This window comes from Siniperca chuatsi, linkage group LG6 (assembly GCF_020085105.1).
Source record: "Siniperca chuatsi isolate FFG_IHB_CAS linkage group LG6, ASM2008510v1, whole genome shotgun sequence".
NCBI lineage: Eukaryota > Metazoa > Chordata > Actinopteri > Centrarchiformes > Sinipercidae > Siniperca > Siniperca chuatsi.
Genome location: NC_058047.1, coordinates 2,911,221 through 2,935,782, shown reverse-complemented (window position 1 = coordinate 2,935,782; position 24,562 = coordinate 2,911,221). Strand labels below are relative to the sequence as shown.

The 24,562-nt window shown below is 39.9% G+C and overlaps 1 protein-coding gene and 1 long non-coding RNA gene across 3 annotated transcripts; one reads left to right on the top strand and one right to left on the bottom strand.

Annotated features, from left to right (window-relative positions):
* Positions 1-473: 473 nt before the first annotated feature.
* On the bottom strand, positions 474-19,693 carry rhpn1 (rhophilin, Rho GTPase binding protein 1). Of its 2 annotated transcripts, none has more exons than XM_044199347.1 (16): positions 19,492-19,693; positions 19,210-19,303; positions 16,264-16,379; positions 10,078-10,206; positions 8,480-8,555; positions 7,762-7,839; positions 7,469-7,593; positions 6,767-6,933; positions 6,091-6,278; positions 5,854-6,010; positions 5,188-5,313; positions 4,801-4,995; positions 4,642-4,718; positions 4,369-4,515; positions 3,403-3,555; positions 474-3,316 (listed from the first exon to the last, which is right to left on the bottom strand). In XM_044199347.1, exons 1-16 carry the CDS (start codon positions 19,509-19,511, stop codon positions 3,104-3,106), a joined length of 2,061 nt encoding a protein of 686 aa, XP_044055282.1. In that variant the 5' UTR covers positions 19,512-19,693; the 3' UTR covers positions 474-3,103. The 2 variants fall into 2 exon arrangements, with proteins under 2 accessions (XP_044055282.1, XP_044055283.1); XM_044199348.1 differs by having other exon boundaries at positions 474-3,313.
* LOC122877593 lies at positions 3,210-5,759 on the top strand. The gene is made up of 3 exons (XR_006378289.1): positions 3,210-3,342; positions 4,309-5,005; positions 5,209-5,759. It is a non-coding gene; the product is annotated as an uncharacterized LOC122877593 (long non-coding RNA).
* Positions 19,694-24,562: the final 4,869 nt, after the last annotated feature.

Here is a 24,562-nt window from a genome sequence, read left to right as displayed (position 1 = left end):
ATGTGTCAGAACTGGACTGATACGACCTAACCACAAATTCTAAGATACAGTGGTGGAAAATGGAAATAGTCAAGTAAAGTACCTCAAAATTGTACAGTACTTGAGTAAATGTACTTACTACTACTTTCCACCACTGGATATAACTGTTTATGAGCAAAACAATAACCTGTAATATCTAACTAAAGCCAACAACCTCACCAACATTTTAATGTCAGCAAACTACTAAACTACTACTAGTAACCAAAAACTAAATAGTATTGTGAAATAACTATATCTGAATAGTGATTTCAAATTGTGATTTAATACACACTGTTGTTTTGGTAGAATTTATTTAAAAAAAATTAATTAAAAAAAATAATTCAGAGCTGTAAATTATTCAAGTCATATTTTCTGCTGTTGAATTTACTGTAGATGTATAGTGAGAGGGTAGTGACCTCTGCTTGTCACATGTCAAGAACAAGATGAAGCTGATAGTAGTTCATCATTCACTTTTATTGTATTTCTACATGAAAAAAATACTGTGCAAATCCCCAAATGCAGTCATTAAGGGATGGTCAGGTATTCAGTCAAAAACAGAGGGATCCTCTTCACAACAGTCCTGACAAACATTTACTCACTCACACACAGAGAACTTGACCAGTTTTTCTACAACAAGAAAGTTACTTTGTGATCACAACATGACAAGTTGTTTCCTTGACACCAGAAATTAATTTCATGATCATGAGAATACAAAGATCTTACTATTTTGCAATCGTGGCATAAATTGTGAACACTGTTTTATGTAATCGCTGAACTTTTTTCATGAATACAGGAAACAAAAAAAACAAAAAACCTCCCAGAATAATTATGTTGCAACATGTAAAAACAAAATCATTGTTTGTCCCCTCTGGCTTTCCATACTCATGACTATGGACCACCATGGCACAAACATTATACAGACAAAACAAAATCACACAGCATTCATTTTTAGTTGGACCAAGCAATAATGTGCTACAATTCTAGTTGTATCAAAATCTTACAAAAAGTTCAAACAATGTTAATTCAAATACGTTTTTTTTCCCCACTAACATCCTCATCTGTTGTTCCTAATTAATATTGGCGGACTGTAACATACAGTACAGTGGCTGGACTTCAACAACTGTTCGCGTTCAGCCATTAAGAACACAACAGATACAAGACGATACAAACCTACTCAGAAAAATGCCACACTGTGGACACCGTGTGTCACGCTTTTCCTGCAGGATCTCTCAGCGTCACATTTCATTTCAAATACACACAAACTCTCACGTGAGTGTTTCATGTTCATTATTGAAACATCAAGTCAGAACTACATTATTACTTTTCAATAGTCACAGTGCATAAAAAATACCAAAACTACAAAACATTGGATCAAAACCTCTTAAGTGCTTTTAATCATCTAAAAACGACAAAACTAAACACAAATATTTCTCCAAGAACACCAAATCCAACATCATACTAATTAGTAATGTACAATGTAAAGTATCAGTGGATGAACTGATCCAAATCCATCAAAAAGCTTCAGATGGTTTGTGGAGCACTTCAGTGGTTAAACAGGTGACTGGTACAGTATCGTGTAACCTCAGAGACCACTTGAGGATAAGACAAGAAAAATGGTGCTTGCTTGTTAATTCTGCTTTGCTTTCTCAATTATTTTTACATCAGTTAATGTAACAATACACACGTTGTGTAAAGGAGAGTTCAGTAATGTTTTCCTTAATTCTCACCACAAAATTTGCCAGCTGCATAGCATTGCGTCATTTGACACCCGCAGCACACACCTGACACATTATATAGACAGAAGTAGTCAAAGTTCATTAGCGGACGTGTGCCGACACAGGGAGCAAGATGTCTTTTCTAAAGCATCAACACTAGGAAATAGGACGGTGGTACATCCACTGTGGCTGGGTGTGGTCTTTCAAAGAATAGATGCAAATAGGCATGCTGTGAGCAACATTAAGACTTAACGTTGGGCTCATTTACTATTAACTAACTCACTAGTTATTTGGAATGATTTTTTTAAATGTTGGTCAGAGTTGTTTGCAGAAAAAAGTTCAATAAAGTTTAGTAATATTCAAAATTATTCTTTGACTGTCCATGGCGTTGGTGCGGGCATGTTGCTACACATTATCAGTAAGAACCAGGGAGTCTGGTTTTAAGACTTATTAAGGTGTGTTCAGACAGAAAGCGACGCATCATTTACATAAATTCGGCCGCTGGTTTGTGCAGTGTACAGACATTAGCTAACTAGAAACGGACGTGTTTGTGTGGCAGCTCAGACTAAACTCAGTACTCACCAGAAACTCCAGTTCTTCCTGTTAATGCTAGGGCTGTCCCCTAAAAGTCGATGATTCAAGTCATCAGTCGAGAAGACCCCGAGTCTACTCGCATTTTGTCAGTCGAATCACTGCATTTATTTTTTGCTGCATCATGTACACAGAGCAAAGCAGGAGCAACAGCATTGCAGTCTGTAAACTTTAGAGTCTTGTCTCCAAATGACCACAAAACTAACTGATGGAAGTAGAGAAGCGTGATGGAAACAAAGCCGAGAGCGTCGGAGCAGCCAACAAGTCATGCTGCCCTGCCCTCTGGTATATTTAGTTTAGCTGACTTCATTGACAAAGACGATTTTCAACTCGCGTGAACATGCCTTAGCCTCAGTTTGTGCCTCACAAGGCAATCTATTCACGCCCACGCCCGTCTTTCCATTGATTTTATATGCAGTCTATGCATCTATACATTTGCTTGCATTCTGTCTCGACACACCTTTAGACTAAGGCAGGATTGTTCAACTCTGGCTAAGCTCCTTCACTCTTGCGAGGTTAAAAAATAGCAAAAAGCTACATGCTACAAGGTGTTCTACCTGGTATGTGTGCTTCCACATACATTGGACTGTGCTGTAGCAAAAAAGAAGCCAGGAACAACATTTTTACTGGACTAAACTGCTTTTTTGTCAGAGCTCTCTGCAGCAGCATCCCCTGCTGATGTTTCTTGGTGCAGCACTCCTGTCAGTCTGAGTGCGGTCCTAATCGTACCATGTGCTCCACTGCTACGTTTCCCTGAGTGGTTCCTCTGCAGTCCTGACTCAGTACATGGCCTCAGTGTCTCGGATGCTTCCAAACGACAAACTGAAAGTGCTTCCTAATCTCTTAGTGACCCCGCTGCCTTCCCTCTTCTTCTTCCTGTTCCAGTTCAACAGGGAGGCGGAGCTCTGGCCCTTAGCTCCACCCAGCAGACGCTGCCGAGTGTTTTCTTTATCGCTGCTATGGGACAGCATGATGGCCCTCCTCTCTGCCTGCTAACACACAGAGGTAACGTACACAGGTAAGCACACATACATTCAAACAGCAGCCAATGACAACACACACACTCACACATGCTGACCTGTGCATCATGTGAGTGTAATGTGACCACACTGAGCTCCACTCCTTTGTCGCTACAGCTCTTCAGCATGTGGACCACCTCGCCATGTTTGGCCCATTTACAGTCCTGTCCGTCCACTGCTACTATGTAGTCTCCTTCCCTTAGTCCTGCCTCCTGCGCAACACACAAACATTAGGAAAGGAGTGTAAAAGTGGTATTTGTTGCATTTTCTACAGGGTTGAGAAATGAGCAAAACATTTGCAAATTCTGCAACCAATCATCATTTACACAAAGGCAATTATTATATGTTCAAGTCTGTGGTTGACATCCAGTCTGAAACTCCAGCTAGACTGTTCCCACCTCTTCACTCAGGGGGACTGTCCTTCCTGTCCTCTAGTGGTCAGAAATTAATTATTGTAGCTTTAATACAGTGACTAAAACTGTTATCATGTAGATTTTAAGGTAGATTCAACATTAAGCTCACTGTTTCCAAATTTTAAAGAAAAAAAAAATTCTTTGATTAAAACATACTCAGGAGCAGATTTAAATTTAATTCGGTTTAAACTGATTTTCAGCTGGATTTTCTGTCTTAATGAACCAAAGATTGAGTTTCCTGCTGGCGCAAGATGCCGTTCACTGCAGTTTACAGAAAATAGTCCTTTTGCAACAAGTACAGCTCAAATGTTTCCAGCAATAGAAAGAGAAGGAAAATGGTGAGAAAATTATGCATTAGTCCCTCAGGAAAGGACAGAAAATGAAAGTGCAAATGGTATTTTCAACCAAACTTCAGGATAGCTTTTTTTTAATGTGATTTTGACCTGTTTTCCAATAATTAGAATAACACTAGTAAATAACTGGAATTTTTTATTTTGTTTAAGTAAACACTGAATCAGAATTTAACCTTTGTAACCATCTCATATTTTACAGAATGTGGAAGACATGAGCAGTACAGCTGTAACTGTTAAAGGCCAGTGGCGTTTGTCTTACCGCTGCACAGCCTCCAGGCACCACTCCAGCCACCAGGACAGGGGAGTCTCCTCTGAGCGTGAGACCCAGTCCACCCTCTCTCCTCTGCAGGCAGATCACACGTACCGGACCCCAGCGAGCCCGTGCACAAAACACTGACAGAGGCCCCTGCAGCATAGGGAAGAGTCATCTTCATCTCAAGTACCAGTAGAAGCTGCAGTTTTTTAATTGGGTCTATGTAAATGTGTGTATTTCTCTAAATGTCAGACTGTTCTCATAATGAATATGTCTTACCAGTCTTTGGAAGATATCAGTAACTTGGACTGTAGAGAAGTTGGGTGGAGTGATGTCTGGTTTCTGACGGGTTTGAGCTGACAACAGAAGAAACCACAATCACTTACTGTCATTTAACCATGAAATAATTGTATTGAAAGGACTTGAAACACTACGTACACTGTATCTCTGGAGCCTCTGCGGTTTCATCAAAGTCGTCCTCTCTGTCCAGCTCCGAGTACTTGTCCAAAGAGCGTTTGTGTGTGAGAGACAGCACGTCCTGCAGGATGTCCATCTTCCTCAGGATCTTACACAGACTGTGAACACGCATGGCCTCCTCATGTCTGATTACTGCACGCCGCAAGTGAGCTTTACCTGCATACATGTAAGCAGACTTTTTTTGTTTTGTTTTTGTTTTTGAAATTCCTTTTGTTAATTACTTCCCTGGTGTTTGCACAAAGTTGACTTTCATAGAAATGTAAATGCTACTCACAGCAGCTACCTGGTGTCTCCACTGCTGAATATTTGGACTAAATATAAACATATTCCTTGCGTACAAGAACTCACCAAGCTTTCTTCTTTTTTCAGGGTCTCGTAAAACCTGGCTGAGTGGTGGCCCTGCAGGAACGCTGACACTGAACTGGAGGAAAGCCTTCTCTGCTTCCTCATCACCCTCCTCCTCCTCCGCAGACACTACAGAACAAGACATTCCAAGTTAACGTGTTATAGCTGGTATTTTCTTTTAGTCAGTTAAATTCATTCAAAACCTACCCTAAAATTTCTAAATGTACTTCATCTTATTTCTACATGTCAGGCATTTTTAACTAAGAGGAGGCAGGATTTTACACTGGCCTAGGCCCCTCTTTGCAAATATCACCAACTGAACTGGGCAAAGTCTGATCCATATTAGAATCTGTACAAAGTGTTCCCATCCCTCATCATTTATAATTAATGTAAATTGTTTATCATGCTTTTAATTTTTAGGATGGCTCTTTGTACAAGGCCTCTATTTCTGCACAGTGTTTTTATGCTGTACATGTACAGTGTTTGTGTAAGTATGTGAATGTTTTCATGTATTTCTCTTACTTTACTGCATTTTTTAATGTGCAAATCAAGACCATTAAAATTAAAACAACTAACTGTGGCTGAGGACTTAGTTCCTCTGCAGAGGATCCAATAGTGTGCACACGCTCTAAATATATGAAATATTCTGAGTGGTTTGATGTGACTTACACGTGTGGCCACAGAGTGCAACAGCAGCATAGTAGTGTGAGAGGGCGCGGAAGTGTTCCGATTTGACCTGAACCATGGACGCCCAAGAAAACGGCACATAGTCCTTCATCAGAGGCTGCGTCATGGTCTGCTGCACTAACAAGTAGACGTCTGACACCTACAGGACGCACATACAGCGTGAGAATCACGGGATATCAACAGTAATAACACAGCACAACCAGAGACATGTTAACTCACCCGTGCAGCCTCTTGTGCCAGGCAGAGTTGGGAAGTGAAGTGTGTGTCCTGCGTGGTGAGTGTGACACGCTCAAACACACACTCCTGCACCTGGGCAACCATCAGCCGTACCAGCATGCAGAGCGACGGACTACTCATGTCCAGACTAGGAGCGTTGGAAAAATTCTCCTTAAGATAATTAAATGCACCTAAACACAAGGAAATTGATATAAATACACTAAGTTAATTAGTCAATTGGTCCCAGCTGCTTTTATTATCTCAATTATCATTAATTGAATATCTTTAGTTTTGGACTGTTGGTCAGACAAAACAATATTTGAAGAGGTTACCCTGGGCTCTTGTATTAGCCTACTATTTTTTTTTTTTTTTACATTGAATATGATTAATAATCTATTATTTGAATTAAATAACTGAGATTAAACAATGATGAAAATAATTAGTTGCTGCCCTAGATAAATGTCAGTAATTGTCCTAGTAAATGCCATAAGTAGAAAAATGATATGAGTAAAATGTGAGTACAAATTAAACTATATTTTAGCAGAAAAGGTGAATAGATTCAGGTGTTTTTGTGCAAAACAATGCTTCTTTTATGTTTTAACATCCTAACTGTCGAGTCCCACAAAACAACGGAATAAGGCTAGTGGAGCATTCAGGTAAATGTGTCTTGTTTCAGTACCTGCAGCTCTCTGAAAGGCATCTATAGCTTTGTCTATGCCAGCTGTTGCAGAGCGGTCCTGCCGTGCTCCAATCTGTGTGTACAGAGCACCGATGTTGAACAACACACTTCCTTTCTCAAAGGCCAACGTACGCTGACACGACGGGACGCCTGTCAGAGAGTCGTACCTGAGGGACAGACAAGAAGGAATCAAGTTACTTAATGCATCCCGTTTGTGACATTACCTGTCCCATCAGTCACTCTTTAACTTTTACTATGCACTCCATATCTACAGTATTTGGATTAGCTTCAAGGCTGTTCGCATCATCATCACTTTCATACTCACATACATACACAGTCCCTCAATTTTTAAAGACATTGCACCAAAACAACCAGGCCAAACTGTGAAATGTTCTTTACTGTATAAGTCACATAACCTCAATTCAACTGATCATGTGTTTCACCTGTTGAAGACCAATCTGAGGGCAAAAAGCTCTCGAAACAAGCACAAAGTAAAGCTGGCTGCAGAGCATGGATGATGTTTCAAGCAGGCCAATCACAGAGCTGGTTGCTCATGTAACGATGTGCAGCTCAAAAACTAACAAGTTCAAGCAGAGTGCTTCACAAAATACAGCTGAGTATCTTGTCTCTATACAACCAGGCCTTACTACGTTTAACACAGGATTCAACAACCTTTTACATTGAAAAGTGCTCATGTCCTACCAGTGGAAGTGCACGCCCAGGTTCCTGTGTAGGGGGAAGAAGCGCTGGTCCAGGTAGTACATCTGGTTGTAGTACTCCATCAGTAGCTCCAGGCCGGCCTGGTTCCGACTCGGTGTACGCATGGCCTGGCCAAAACAACAACAACAACACATAAATATACATCTAATGTCATAGACAGATAACCTTTTTTATTCTTTCCACTGTTTTCCTCTCTCTGACAGGAGAACCCCCTTAATAAAAAACAGATTTAATACTACCCTAGATCAAGGTTTGTTTTGTATGCATTCATTAACCTGTCTGAGCTCCATAAGCTCTTTGATCTCCTTGTCGTAGAGAGAGCTGTCCTCTCCGTAGTGCTCACAGATGAAGTCCTGTGAGGGAAGACAGATGGTCACATAATGACAAATCTGTTTCACAGCTGAGGTATCATCTAATATTTAAACAAACTGCAGAGGACTTGACTGAGCTATTCATGCTCCTCAGTAGCCTTGCAACAAATATACAAGACAAAAAAGCAAAATTAGGAAATAAAAAGGTTTGGTGTTTGATCGGACTGTCTTAAACTATGTAATGTATCAACTATCGGGCTAGAAACCGTAGTTTACAAATCACTAGAAATCATTGACTTTATTGCAGATTTTCCACATTAAAAATCAAGTTTTGACACATATTTAAGTAATGTTTATAGGCCAGATTTGTGATGAAATACAACTTCTTTTCATAAGGAAATAAATGCAAAAACATCATTTGGATGTGAGGTTAATTCAGGATTTGCCACAATAAATAAAGCAGGCCAAGTGATGTATGTTTTCCGTTTAAAAACTAGCATCAAAGCTGAAATACTGCTTGTAAAATGAGGATAACGATGTTCCTCCACTACCTTGTTCTAATATTTGAAATACAATATTCACTTTCACTCAGACCTCTGTGTTTTTCTCTCAAAGAAACGGAAATCTGATTAATGAGTTAAATCAAGGGGGTGAAATATGAGCAGATGGATGCCATCTTCACCTGGATACAAACTGTGAAGTCCACCTCTTTGGTCTCTTTTAATCCGAGTGGGATCATGGGAACGTTGACAGCCTCACTGTGAAAAGAAATAAATAGTGTGTGTAATCTTTCACAGGTTACACTATGTAAACACCTACATGTAAACACACAGTGACAGTCAAGTTAGCACTGCCATCTGCTTGTCTTCAAACCCAGCAGGCTAACTGCTCAGTGCTTCATCCTGCTAATAAGCAAAATTAAAGCCAAGTATTAACCCTTACGGCCCCGACAACCCCCACCGTCATCCCGTCCCATTCACAATGAACATAAATACGCACACACGCCACGGGGTCATTAATGACACTCTAATCAGGGGATTTATGCTTCCCATGACCGGGGCTGCAGAGGGGAAAATCTCCTGGCTGTGAAGGACTGCGCGCACACACACACACAAAAAATCATGGCCCATTTATTAATTGTTCCATGAATTCCAGGTCACTCTCATTAGTCTGAGAATTATAATTGGTGAAAACAAGCATCCATTACATTTTTGCATTCACACAGTGCACTGTGTGTACGTGCTCTTGTACTTCTATCTTTGTGGGGACCAATTCATGACACTTTGTCTGCTTCTCAATTCTTCACTGTAAGGGGTAAGATAATTATGTCAATGAGGGTCCTCACAGGTATAGAAGTACAAGTGTGCAGTGATGTTGCTAAGTACGCGTCCTGCGTCTCTGACGTGCTAAAATCCGAAAGGACGCAGTAAACTCACTGTTGACGCGTCCAGGACACACACCATATTTTCCCCTTGATAACGCTACATTGTGAACAACAAACCCATGTTGAAATCAGAAATAAACAAAAGAAACGTCCCTGTCAAAAAAACTGTTTCTTACCGTCTGCACATATACTGTATCTCTCCAGCACCAAATGGAGACACACACACACACACACACACACACACGATAGATGGTGAATTAACAGTGTTATGAGTCTGTGTTTAATTCGGCGTGTATCTGATCCACCAACCAGCACGTATTTTAGTGAGACATTTTAATTTTGCATTTTATCTTGTGTTCCTAGAGTTATGTGTATTTGCGACACGTAAGGAATTGTTAATGTGTCATATTTCTTAAAAGGGAGTTTGGCGTAATATTTTCCCCGGAGTGTGCAGGGAGTTTCAGTTTAATTCAAACTGCTAATATGTAGCCTGCATTTTTCTATGTTTTGTCACCAGTTCAGAAACACTAGGTAACTGATTAAATATGATACGGTTGTCTGACGTTGACTGCGGTTAGTTATTGGTTTGATTAATGGTTTGCAGTCTAATAATGTGTGTTTTTATTCATTACGGACGGTGGCTGATCAGGCTAATTATCAGCTAATTGTACTCGGTTTCTAACGGCAGTTTGCAGTAAATGGTTTCACTACTACTTTACTAATTAAACATGATGTGCTTGATGGTGTTATGACTCCTGATGAAACTTGAACGCTCAGCATTCTCGTTGCCCTTTAGTGTCCCTTTTTAACATTTATTCACCCAGAAAACCTATCAACATCACTGTATGTGTGTGTGTGTGTGTGTGTGTGTGTGTGTGTGTCTTAGAGCTGTTTACCTGTCTGTTTGGTAAACCTCCATGTTGCTGTTGAGCTCCTCCAGCTCCTCTTTGAGCAGCTGCAGGTTGGAGTTGACGAAGCTGAGCTCCAGAGCCACTGTCTCCTTCACCTTGTTGTTGGTCGTTGCCCTGCAGAAATGAACACACACACACACACATCAGATCTCATCCTTCATTAACACCAACATATAACAGACTTCCATTTCCAGTGCGACAGGAGAAAAGGAGTTATTTAGACTTTACTCCAAGTCAACATGCCAACAACTTCAAAAAGCAAATCTAAGTCCTTGCCACTGAGCAGGGGAAGGTTCAGTCATCAACATCACAAACACTCCCACCTCCTAAACTTCATAATCCATAATTAAAAGTTTCCTTAAATTAGGCCAGACGTCTATCATAACTGAGCTCTGAATATTCAGAACCTGAATATTTGCTGCTTTCTCCTCTAAAATTGAATATCTTTGGGTTTCCGACTGTTGGTCAGACAAAACAAGACCATTTTCAGACATTTTATAGACTAATGATCGATCAGTTAATTTAAACAAATCATTTACAGATCAACTGATGATAAAAGAATCAGTAGTTGTAGCCCTAAAGCTCAACAAGTTTTATATGATGCATATTTTTCTAGACTTGGTGACATTATTTCAGTAACTGCTAGCTAACTTTATAAAAGTATACTATAACTGAATAACCAGTTATGCATCTCCCTTCTTCTTCATCTGTTTGACACCTGTTGCTCATGTTACTCTCACTTGAGAATGAAAAACACTGAGATCTGAATCTGACATTTCTATAGTAGGACTTGTGCCTTAACTTGCCGATGCAAATATAACAAATTAGCCACCAATGTTAGCACTGGGATGTATAAAACAGTACTACATGTCAGGGGACGTGTTACTGTGTGTCCTTAGCTGCTTTATCACACAGCTTAGCATCACAAATAACACAATCCACCATGAAAACTGACTGGATATAAGCATGGCACCATAAACGCACTAAGCAGTGGACTTTTCTTTGACAAAAAGCCTGTCTTTAATTTATGCAACTATCTCATCTCTCCACCCTCTCCTCTATCATCCTCTGTTCATTCACTTCAAGACTCTCCACTCCTCCAATCACAGGAGGAGGGTCTTAGTGCTGAGGAAAGCCAGCTCACACTGCTGCGGAGGTCTGAGGTCAACAAGAAACAATGTTCCTGGAAATCTGAGACATCACTGGGTTGCTGTGGTAACGGATGATATACACTTTGTTGGAAATGTGACCCAGGAAATCCCCCTCATTGTGCAATCATTGAATTTCACTGGCTCAATGATAGACAAGACTTGAGTTGTGTGTGTGTGTGTGTGTGTGTGTAAAAGCACAAACAGGGCATGTACAAGGACAAGATGACTACAAAAATGTGTGATTAACAGACTTAAGTTGAGCACTGACAAGAGGGCTGCCAAACAGCACTGAATTCACAACATAAGTGATATTTCGCACATGAATGCGTCATTCTGGCAGAATTTAATTAAATCAACACTTTCAAGAGCTGAAGAAATAATAAATACAGATAAAGAAGACAAAACAAAGTTTATGGCTAAATAAATTCTACACATTGGAAACACTAATAGATGGTTTTCCTCATTTCAGACTCAGTTTTATCAGGTAAAAAGAAAGATTAAAAAGGTCTTGGTGCTGAATAAGTCATTAGATGCATCATCAGTTGGAAGATTTGGGGAGGAAAGATACATAAGAATAATTGTCAAGGGCAAAGGCAAACGACTTCATAGAATTGGCCAGGTGTGGTTGTGTTTTGGTTTAAAGAAAAACTAAATGTTAACACTTCACTTACTGTGCAAACAGGCTGTAAGAGCTGAAGATGTATATGTATATATATATGAATATGTACACTTATCCAGCACCTTGATCACAAGGCCTTTTCTTTTCCCAAAAATGCCAGACCTGTCAAGCTTCCTGTCCATTGTATCCTCTCATTTTTTCTCTCCATTTTTGAGCACATTATTTGCATCGTAAGACCTCGTGTCTCAACTGACATGAAGATGTTTAAGTTAGTGTCATCACTCCATGGATGGCAAGACACACAGAGTAGGCTTTATTCTCTTTTACCAAATCAGGCTGCTCGGCTGCATCCTGCCCTCCACCTTTAACAGCCCCTAATTAAAGTTAGACACTTTTTGATTGTAAATTTAAGTCAAACCAGTTATTTTTAATTTAGTGTATATATCATTGAAGTTATCAATAACTTCTGTTTATTCTCAGGTGCTGTTATACCACTGTTTACACTTTTAAAAACTATTTTCCCCTTAAATTCACTCCTTGCCAACAGTTTATCCTCTGAGTATTTTTCCATTCATCAGGGTGTTACACTATGCTGATCAACATCAACACAGACGCTCACGTCAATTCACAAAAAACTGGCAGCCAAAGCTAGACCTGCCCTAAGAGAACAACATGGAGGGGTAGTGCATTTTGGACATGATTGGTTTCTTGTAGGAAAAAGAAAAAGAACAAACATCATCATCATATTCTGAATTTTTTCAGATTTTTAAGAGGCTACATATGTATGTACAGTAAATAGAATTGATTTAATATCATTTACATGAGAAATTGTACAGATCTTATAGCAGATGTTCCAAAAACAGCATTTTAGATTTTTTTTTTTTTATTCCTTTGTTAAATGTCAGTGACAGTGGAGAAACTGAAAGTTGTGATTCTTTAACACATGACCAAACTCGGGTCAAACGTGCAGCTGAAGCTCACCTTTGAGCTCCTGTAAATAATGTTAATCTGTCCAGTTACACCACTTTACCTTCACTTCTCTCCTCATCTGTCACTTCCTCCCTGAGTCTCACACACACACACACGTATATCTAGGATCAAGCCAAGGGCAATCTGATTAGTCAGCTTTAAATGGGCTGCCAAATATCCCCTTCACACACACCTACTTGCACGCACAACATACTGCAGCTTTTGAGAGAAAAAATAACTCTCATAAGCACTGACTGAAAGACATGACGTATCAGAGATGCTGAAACTTGTGATATTTTTGTAATAACCAAACTAACTGACATGAAGACCAGGATTAAACTAGTTACTGTCCCTCAGCTGAAATCCCACAGAGAAACACACCCTGCAACACACAACATGACGTCTTCATCAGCCAATCTTTCATCTTTAATTAGCATCTTAAACCCCCCCCCCAGCACTCATATACCACGGCCCAGTTCCACAGTGAGTGAAGTGAAAACGAAAGCGAGATGTTTGATGTGTGTGTGTGGCCTATTCCTGTTGAACAGAAAGGGGGAGGACAGACAAAAAAAAAGGTCTGACTGTGCCAGACAAATAAGTGGGGGATGAGCTTGCCAGGGCTCTGTTGGGAATCTCTGCATGGGAACAGGACAGGAGACGGACACAAAGCCGGCTGATTACAGGCCGGCTGGCTGTGTGGGGGTCCTCTTTGTCTCTGTGACCCATCGTCCCAATAGAAAGGGCAGGAGCGCTTGTTTTATTTCCCCTAAACTGAGTCATCACTTTTTAGGATAACAGGCTGAATCCAGTCCAAAATGGAGTTGGGGAGAAAGTCCAATCTGCCTATTAGTGCTGATACAATTAGTTGAGAAATCAATCAACAGAAAATTAAATGACAACTTTGATAACTAAATAATCGTTTAAGTCATTTATCGTACAAAAATGCCGAACATTCACTGTTTCCAGCTTCTCAAATGTGAGGATTTACTGCTTTTCTCTGTTTTACATTTGGCTGCAACTAACAATTATTTTCATTCGATTTTATTCTTGATTAAAAAGGTGAGGTATGTGATTCTGGAGAAATCCAATACCATGACAAATACCATGATATAGAGCGAACAATGACAGTAATATAACTAACGTTAGCAAGGTTGTGGGTTAGCTTAGCTAGGTTGTGGGTTAGCAAACTGTCGCTACAGTTGCTGCGAACAGAGACGGTTTCCCAGAGCCAGCACAGCCGCTCCAGACAGCGATGCTCACAACTCTCCTGCTACTATAGCTAACATCACAACAACAGCACATCTTGGCAAACTAGAAAGTAAACTGAATGTCCGTGGGCAAGTCATTTAACGTTTCCTGACACACAGATCATGGCTGGTATAGTGTCATGTGGCTCAGTGCGAGCTACTTTGTTTATTTCCCATTTACAGAGCCGGGGCTGAGTACAAACAAGATTTTTTCAGCGCACACACTGAACAGACAGCTAGCGGACCGTGAGGAGATATTCGCTGAATTTGACAAAAAGACGTGTATTGGATTAGAATCGCATACCCCACCTTTAAATCGCTTGGTCTGTAAAATGTCAGAAATTGGTAACAAATGCCCGTCACAGTTTGCTAAAACCCAAGATAATGTCTTCAAATTACGTTTTTGTCTAATCAACAGTCCTAAACCCAAAGATATTCAGTTTACTATCAAGAAACAAAGAAAGGCAGCATTTAAAAAGCTAGAACAAGTTAATGTTTGGGTGTTTTGCTTGAAAAATTACGATAAATCGATTATCAAAAAAGTTTCAATTGTCGATTGACTGATAAATTCACTAAACATTTCAGCTCTAGTTTTATTGTTAACTGAATATCTTTGGATTTTGGTCCGTTAGTCAGGCAAAAGAACTGATTTGAAGACGTCACCTTGGACTCTGGAAATATTCGGGGCATTTTTCACTTTTCCTGTACATTTCTAGAATAAAATAATAGAGACCAAACAATAATGAAAATAATTCTAAGTAGTAGCCCTGCTATCTGTCATCCATCTATTCCTGAAAAGATAGCGGTGAAACTTAATTAGCCAGACAAGTCTTGGGATAATAGTGAGGGGTGCCCTTGGTTGTCTTTAAATTAAAGACACTGTTGTTTTCTGTGTTGATCTAATTAGATTCTGACATGGCCCCACTAAGGAGGAAGAAAGTAGCTCCTTGCTTTAATGAAGTGGCTCCTCCTCCTCCTCCTCCTCCTACTCCCAAGTTGAATCTTTATGAGTAAAGGAGCGGCAGCAAGTCCACTGCAAGTGTGTTCAGAGAGTTTTGCACAGTGGGCTATTCATGTTGTAAATGTTCTCAAACTACCACAACAAAAGTGTAGACCAAATGTATGCACATAAATAAATGTATAGCCTCGGTAATAATCTACCTCTAAGTGGATAACAAACATGCAGAGCCTGGGAAATAGTTCAGGAGAAAGAAATCAGGGAGAAAGCAAAGGCACAGAGAGATGGAGAGAGGCTGGAGGGGATAAAGATGACACTAATGTTCTCAGAGAGAATACTTTGATGTTCTGCCACCATTTCTTTTTTTATTTCCCTCATTTCTTCACCAATAAAACTCTTGTGTGCTGTGTGAATGACAGCTAGCTGCTTTAAAAACACAAAGCCAGCACAGTTCAGTTGGGTGATTATCCACGCTAGTGTTCATGCTGAAAAGTATGCAGTGTTCATTGATTGTTTTGTATGTGTACAAAAAAAATATTAATAGGAAAAAAAGAAGAGACACAAACATACAAAATGTGGAGAAGACACACAAGCAGACAGACACATAAATATGCGTGTTCACACAAACAGAGGCCTAAAACTGGGTGGTTCTGGTGTGTGTGGGTGTGTGTGTGTGTGTGTGTGTGTGTGTGTGTGTGTGTGTTTTGGAGGGGAGTGATCTCTGACCTTTTCCCCATCACAGGATACCACCACAAATGTGACAGAGCCAACAAGCTAACAAAGAATAACCAACACAGAGGAGACCAGAATAGCATTTATCATTACATCTCAGAGAGGAAAACCTGATCTGGGAGAACGTTTCAAATCCACCTTACTACATTAGACACTTTGAAACATCTGATAAAGCAGGCGAACACATCACAAAACACAAACCTTAACAATTTTTTACCCTTGTGTTGTGTCTTGAAAACTATTTTCATAAACAGTTAAAAAAAAAACACACATGCCAACACAACTGCACTATTTCACTTATTTTCAACATAATTAACTTATTTTAATTAATCAGGTGACATTGTCTTGACGCTGGCTCAGTGATGTAGTTTTCAACATGTTTCATGCAGGAAAAGTCCCCCAACAGATCAAACTACAATCAAATTAAGGCTGGGAAATGTCAACACTTTCACGCCTAACTTTGACTTAGCCGTCTGACCCGTCCCAGCACCTCACCTGAACAGGTTCTCTGCTCCGGCTCTCATCCGCATCTCCTTGTTGATCTGCTGGTTGATGCGAGCTCGCCGGTGCTGCAGTTTACTGCGCTGAGTCTGGGCGAAAGGATCACATCCCTGCAGAGAAAATAAAGAAATAGTGAAGGCAAAAGAAGTGATGAATGGTGAATTACAGCAGCAAATCTGACAATTTTAAGCGCTGAAGAAGTGAAGTCTGTGGTGTGCCAGCTGTGTTCAATGAGTAAGAAATACCACACTGGCCTGATTGCAAGACAACCAGTGATATCTTCGAAATGTGTTGTCACGTATAAAATAGAGTTAATCAATAAAAATAATCCCATGTTGTTATTTAGATAAAATACAGTACACATGACAAACTATGGCCTACTTGTATTTTCAATTCCATTTTACAATCTCAGAGAGAACCAGCATTAACCAGCGGATTAGTGTATTAATTACACAGCCAGCATCAACCGTGAGGGAAGCAGCTGCTGGAGTTAACAGCCAGATAACTAATGTTTTCCATCAAAAAAATTCTCCTCAACACAAACAAAAAATAAACAGAGACAGTCAGAGAGAGAGAGCAACAGCAACCATTAGGATATGGTCAATTAATTATTGGAGAGACAGCAACAATTAGACAGAGAAAGCGTGACACTCAGACAGATACTGTGACAATTTGGGAAACTACTTGGTCTAGTCTGGGTATCAAATGTAAAACATCCCCCATTTTTCAAGTGTAATTTCCAGAAAGAAGACAACATTGTCTTATATTCATGCAAATAGTAATCGTAGTTCTAATAGTAGTAGTATCAGTGTGCTAATGGAAATGATATTTGTCTTTTGGGATGTCCCGTCCTGCCCAGGTAGGACCTCCAAAAAGACAAATCCCACAGATGACGACACCCACAGTCGACTACATTCACCACCAACTCAAAGATTCAAATAACAAGTTAGTCACCATCAGTAAACTATAGCATTTTATTGGTAGAGCTTATTGGTCAGAGAGCTGCCTGAGAGGCTTACTTCAGGGCAAAAAAAGTCCACGTTGGGTAGGACAGAGATGATGGGTGTGTCCAAGAGCGTGTCAGGGATGTAGCGAAACTGACAGCTCAGGAGGGGAGAGCCTTGTGGATGCTAAACATGGTAATAACCTGGCATGGTACAGCAGGAGAACCTTCTCCCCAGGAGGATAATATGTTCAATAGAAAAAGGATCTGGTAATATGTCAGAGCTGTGTATCTATCGGAAGATTTAAAGGCCTCTTAAATCTCACTTCAACAGGCATTTTGCCAACAACACCAGAACAGCTTCCCCACAGCTGATTGCTGATTTTAGTGAGCAGACATTTAACAATCTATCACACAATGCACCACTGTTTCACACTTAAAAGGTAAACAGATGTACAGTAACATTACAGATGGAGCAGCTGTACTGTAAACATGCTGCGTACTCCCTTTCCTTACCCTTCTGGCTCCTTCCATCACCTTTTCTATCCCTCTTGCAGCCAACTTGTACGGTTTCTCATTTTCTCGCACTCTTTCTCCCTTTATCTTTCTCGTTCCCTCTCACCCAGTTAAGGTGTTTGTTTAGCATGCGCATGTCAAGTAATCCTCAGAGTGCCTGTGTGGATTAGACTTCTGGCCGAGCTCTACCATCAGGGGGGCAGGAGGATGGGGGCTGCTCGACATCTATGCAGATAAAGTCTAAAAGCCTGTGTCATAAACCTTTGATGTCCAGGTGACTTTCTCTAAGCACACATCATGTTTTTCAGCAACACAGATACAAACATGTAAAATTGTAAGCTGCTGCTACAATCACAGTCTTCTACCGACTCAAGCAGCAGAAGGTGAAGTGCCTTGCTTAAGGTCACCATGTCTGTAATCATTCATTTTCTCCATCAAAGTTTTTGTCATTCAAACCAGAAATATTCCCACAGGCAAGGTGATAAGTATTTTAAGATATTACAGTAGCCATCTTTTCCCATTCATATTGCCTAATCAGAATAAGAAATACTTTATTGATCCCCGAGGGGAAACTCTTTGTTACAGCAGCTCACTGTCACATCAGTGCACACAGGAATAAAAGTACTAAGCAAAAAATAAGTAAGGCGACCAGACGGAGCTACGGCAACAGGCAGCATGCACGTTGGCGCATGTGCACTAAAACGATATACTGTATACTACACAATACATGATATGATATCCGTGTGCAAATGAGGTTTTATTGTTCAAACACACCCACAGCATCTTAAGGTAATTAAGGGTCAATTCACAGAACTGAACAAATACATTTCCCCCCCTTACTCCTGGTAGTATTTAGCCATACAGAATGTTTAAGTTTTGTCTGCTAAACTTTTGAGATCTCCCCCCTCTGCAGTTTCTGCTGCCACCCTAAACACTGTCAAATGACATTAAACATTTTAGCAGTAATGTGTCTTTCCAAAAACAGTTTCTCTGTTACCCGTTCTACAGACTTTTACAGATGAAACAGTCTCTATTTAAACAGCGAGGTCTGAGGATTATTCAGAGGAACCAGGCAAGTGTTTCTTGAAAAGACACTTTGCTGTTATGTTTTGCAAATGTTACTTTTCATTACTTTGAACTCCACAATTTAAAATCTATTCAACTCCACTGTATTGACGTGGTGGTAGAGTTTTCAGAGGCTGATATCTCAAAACTCAGGCAAATACAACTGGCAATACCAGCATAATGAGATACCAGTAGAGTATTTTTTTTTTAATGATGTGAGTGAAGTGTTTTTTAGGACCATGATACTTTTATTACTGCTGTTGCTAATTTACTTTACCTTACTCTTGATTTTATGGAGCTCTCCAGGACCTATGGGGGCTCTCCAGAACCGTTTTCAGACCCTTTCTTCAAGTTTACCACATACCCCAGGTGTGTGTATATGTATATGTGTATATGAGTGTGTCAGGGTGTCTCACCTTTCGGACGCTCCCACTGTGGCTGCCCTCTGTAGGTAACATTAAGGACATATCGTCGTCCGAGGCACCGTCTGAAAGGGACATCTCAAACTCTCTGTAGAGAATAATGTCACTGTTTTTTTTTGCTCAGAAGTGTCACTATTTAGACATACATCTCATACACCGGCCTGTATGTTAAACACAACTCCCAGCTTTTTAACGATTATTGAATAAACAACTTTCACGCCAACAATATTGAACTACAAACGGTACGTTAGGTTAGCTAGCGGTTTTACCACTTGCCTTGTCGCAGGTTCCTCCATCGTGAAGCAACGACAAAGGCAGCCAAAACGTCCCTACATTTCTCCAAACTTTGTATAATTCCAAGTAAACACAAAGCGCCAAGGGTCAGCCAACAGTAGATTAAAACTAACAACTTTTTACTCCTCAAAACAACCCTGCTTCAACTCATTGCATTACGATGGCACCTCCTCCGCTCGCTTTTTTTCTGACTTGTGTGCAGCTGCAAGCGCTTATTCACAGAGGCGGGCCGAGAATGCAAAAACTAGCCAATCAAGTTGCAGCGTGTAAGAGCGACAGTAGATGTAACAAATCAGAGGGAGGATTACGACCGAACGACAGCCTGATCTGACAAATTACAAGTCGCTCGAGGCGTCCCCTACGCGGTCGTTGCTACAGCAACGTCGGGGCTGTGGCTTGTGTGTGGGCTCCGAAAAGATTGCAGAAGCTCCACCTCTCCGTGGAGCCCCCGAAGGGTCACGGTGGGATTTTTTTTTTATTCTGAACTACTTTTTGCGGTCCCTCGGAGTCTTTCATGCACTCCCCCGATCCACAGTGTGTCGGTCCAGTCCAGTTATAATACACTGCCAGTTTAGGGAAACGCGCTGCAAGTAGCTATTACAGAAAGCAGAGTTGATGTGGACCTTTATGCATCTATTGCCCATTACTCCCTTTGAGAGGCCGAGTTTTCCCAGTAGGCCTATATATGGTTATATTTGGTTTGGGAATGAAAAAACTCTGGGTAGGTTATCTATGGAAAGCAGCTCCATTTATTCCAGAGATAAGGCTGCAGAGATCTGTTTCTTAGATTTTGATGTATGGTCCCAAAACTGATTGGACCCTGTGAGCCTGTCTTGTAAGCATTGCAGGTATGCGATATCCTACAGCACGTAAAATAATAAAATAAAATAGAACTTTATTTAAAGAGCACTTATCAAACCACAAAAGTACAAAGTGCTTCGCAACAAGAGAAATGATGAAATGTAAAGAAATAAAATACACAAAAAACAATAAACAGCCAGTTCAGGTAAAATCAGGATCTGCTTTCTGATAAAAATGTCTTTTGAGAAGAGACTTAAAGAAAGACGCTGACTCAGACGACCTAATGTCTTCGGGCAGGTTGTTCCAGAGCCTCGGGGCCCTGATGGCCAAAGCTCTGTCCCCCTTAGTTTTCATCCTGGACTCAGGAACAGACAGAAGACCCCTGCCCGAAGATCACAAACTACATGAAGGTTCATAAGAGATTACAAGGTCTAAAATATAGTCTGGAGCCATGAAGAGCCTTAAAAGTAATCAATCCTAAAACAAACGGGGAGCCGATGTAAAGAGGCTGAAACAGCTGTGATGTGGTCGAACCTCTCGGTCCTGGTTTACAGCCGAGCAGCTGAGTTCTGTACAGTCTGCGGTCGTTTCAGAGTTTTTGGATTAAGACAAGTGAACAGGCTGTTACAGTAATCGAGGCGTGAGGAGATAAAAGCATGTACAACATCTGTCCCACTGCATTGTATTTGCACACTAACATCCAGCCCAAGCCGGCTATTGCTCTCATGCAAAGTCAAACTGAGACCAGCGCAAGCTGGATCCAGGAGCCAAGCATCATCCTGTTTGCCCCACTTCCTTAAAAGTATCACTTTTTCACTTACTCTGAACTCCTGTTTAATTACTGAAACTTTTTTTATCTGCTTATCTGCTTACTGATGTCTGTACACAGTACACACTCCCAGATAGTTTGCTGGATGAACACGGCTTAAATTTGCTTTGTGCTTGTGCTCAACAATTTTGTAATAAAAAAATACCTTCATAATGGACCTTAGTGGAAGGAGAGCTCATTTGTATCACTGTGGTCTGTCTTCTCTTTAAGGCCATCAAAAAAACCTCCATAAATTAGGAGTCTGACTCCTAGACAGCCCGACATCTCACATATCTTTTTCATTATAGTTCCCTCATGTCTAGCTAGATGATCACCATCATTCTTGCCTGTTTCCTTCCTCACAATGTCACCATTTTGCAGCAGCAAGACTTGGCCTTAGTTATTCACTATCTCAGACATTTTTGCCAAACTTACGCAGCATTCTTGTCTACTAATTCATCCTGATCCAATTTATTTTACTTCCATGAGTTTGGACAAAAGCAGATTGTTTCCGGGTGGTGTGGACATAATGAAATGACCTGACCTCATTCAGTCTTTCTGTACATTGTTGCTGCCTGACAGAGGTTGGTGCTCATCCTCAGTGCTTCTCCATTTGTCTGGCCACATCTCCATATGGCAGGTCTTCCTGTCCTGGTCCCCGGCCAACCAGTTAATTAGAGCTCTTTCCCAGAAATCCATGACTTTGTCCACGCAGGCAGCTGGTCAGCTCTGAGGTGAAGCCTTCCTCCATTAAACTCTTGGGCTGCAACCTTGAACTAAGACCGCTCACATACAGGGATTTTGTTGGGACAGAGGTCCTGCATTGTGGGAGATTAGCTAGCAGTGGGTTGTGGATGAGTTGGTACATGGGTTTCAGTTGAGGATGAGCAAAAAATGGGAATTGAATGAGTTTGAGTGCATTAGTTCAGAAAAAATAAATAGAAGATGACAGTACAATTTGGTATGCTTATGTTAATTTTAGTTTTATCAACCCCTTCCTTGTATGCATTGTCTGATGAGTTCAAATGCTAATGCACGAAGTTGACAACATATATGAAACTCTTAACTCATTACAATTTGCCATTTCAAAACAAAAATATGTCTGAATTGAATATTTATTATTAGATCTACTTTATATCATGAGAATATCAATCTTTTATATTGCCAAATCAATTTTACTCATCCCTATATATTTCTTCTTCTGGTCTACTACGGTCAAAATTCAGCTAATGTTGTCACCAGTGATGGACTAACTATTGAAATCTTTTACGTAAGTAAAAGTATAAATATCACAATGTAAAAATACTTCATTTTAAGTAAAAGTCCTTTTTTTTCCTTAAAGAGAATTATGTTTAAGGAAAAGTACTATTCCTCAAACAAAGAAAGTATTGTTGGGTTTTTTTTAGTATTGAAGTATACTTTTATCAATAATAAGTTCATTTTAAGGATTTTGTATAATGTTGTGCATTTTAATCTATAACAATGTGTTATATTTTGTAAACTGATCATGTTTGGTGTGTAAAATCCTTTACTTAAGTACAGTAACTGTACTTAGTTACTGCTGTGACATCTGCCTCTGAGAACTAATGACTCACAAGTGTCAAGAAAATGTGTAGATGGCAACGAAATTGTAGTCGAGTACGTCATGGACGGACATATTTGAAACACAGAGACTGATTTGCTGCAGACAACTTCAGAAATGTCCTAAATCCATTTGCTAATCAAAGCGCTTAATTAACGAAGCAACACTGCTCTTGAGTGCATTACACATTTTGATTTTGAACATCAAGTTTCTGTCTGTAGGTATTCTGTTGTTTGGCCACTTGAGGGCACTTTTACCCTTTTCATAACCCAGTAAATATCACATTGTGAATCTATAGTATGTTTAAACAACTTTATCGTTTTTGATACACACATTTTTGAGTGCAGTAATGTTTCAACATATTTTAAATTTTACAATTACTACGAAGGATGGGGAGAAGTTGGGAACGTTATTGGGTTTAAGACACTTATTAAAACACTAATTTATGAGGATTAGTTGAGAAATTATCAGTATACTAAATCGCAACAGCAGCATAAATAAAGATATCTTTACTCCTGATTTTGCCTCCTCCTCTAAAACGAATTGCTGCCAGCAGAACTAAACTTTTATACTCAGTTTGAACATGTTTGCTCTGGAGGTCACAGACTAAAGCTGAAGCAGAGTCAAAGCCAGATTTAATGGATGTGAATCAAAATGCTTCATGTTCACACCAACGGCTGTGATGAAGCTCACTCATGTAAACCTTTATCCTGCATTGAAAATCAATATCAAACAAAGTTATGACATTTACTTCATTTGAATTTAGAGAGTTTGTAGAATCAAACTTTTTGCACACACAAACACACTGCCCCGCTCGTATACGAGCCTGTGTGACATTTTCAAACAATCAATAATTTAGTGTGCTTTGCTCTCTTTCAGCACAATGAGGAGGACCTGCTGTCACAGTGAAAAATGTCTGTTTATTTTAAGCTCTCCTCAAAGTCAGTTTAGAACAATGAGCATTTTATGAGGCTGAGAAAGATTAGAATAGAATAGAATAGATTTTCTGGATCATTTGACGATCGTTTCAGTCCCAAAGTACAGTAACCGAACATGAATTTGCACAGACATTTTGACAATTTGCAGTTTGGATATTTATAATATGAACAACAGTATACCATGGGAAAGTAAATAAGGCCTTGCTCTTCATTCATACAAGGATGTCAATAATCCAGCAACATCAATAAGAAAATCCTATCAAGCTAATTTTGATGAGCAGCTTTCACCCAGTGGCCCCAAACTTTGATTATTGTTTGTATTCGGATTAAACAAACAGGATAGCGTATGTTAATCAGTGAACGTTAGAGGTGGTGTATTTTTCAACTTTGGACAGAGCCAGGCTAGCTGTTTCCCCCTGCTTCCAATGTTTATGCTAAGGTAACCACATCCAGCTATGTATATTGAGCTTCTCATTTAACTGATTTCTAAAGGAAGCAAATAAGTGTACTTTCCAACAATGTCAAACAAACTTTTGTAAGATTTACTTTTTCAGTGACAGTAAATGTCGTGTCAGACATTTTCTTACAAAAACGGTTTCTTATCAATCTGCTGAATCGTAAAATGCAAACTTGGTTAATAGAATTGAATAGAATAGAATCATGGAATTAGTCAGTAGCATCATAATATTATCATAATATATACAGTTTTTTTATGATTCTGTAGGGATAAAAAGTTCATAGTTTATAGAGTTATGTGAGGAGTTGGAGGAAAATTGTCACAATGAATTAGGGTGTGTTTTCTGGCTAATAAGCTTGTAATGGGAAGAGCTGGGAGGATGAAACAAACAGGAATTTCTACACACGACTGTGGTGATTTTGGTGTTAATAACAAAAGATGCGACATACTGTATAGAAGAAAAATAA

Excerpts from the sequence above, each read along its gene's own strand:
- rhpn1 (XM_044199347.1), bottom strand. The coding sequence starts at position 19,511 with ATGGAGGAACCTGCGACAAG. Across the intron at positions 19,304-19,491 it reads ATGGAGGAACCTGCGACAAG|AGAGTTTGAGATGTCCCTTT; the intron begins GCAAGTGGTAAA and ends TATTCTCTACAG. Across the intron at positions 7,840-8,479 it reads ACTTCACAGTTTGTATCCAG|GACTTCATCTGTGAGCACTA; the intron begins GTGAAGATGGCA and ends CTTCCCTCACAG.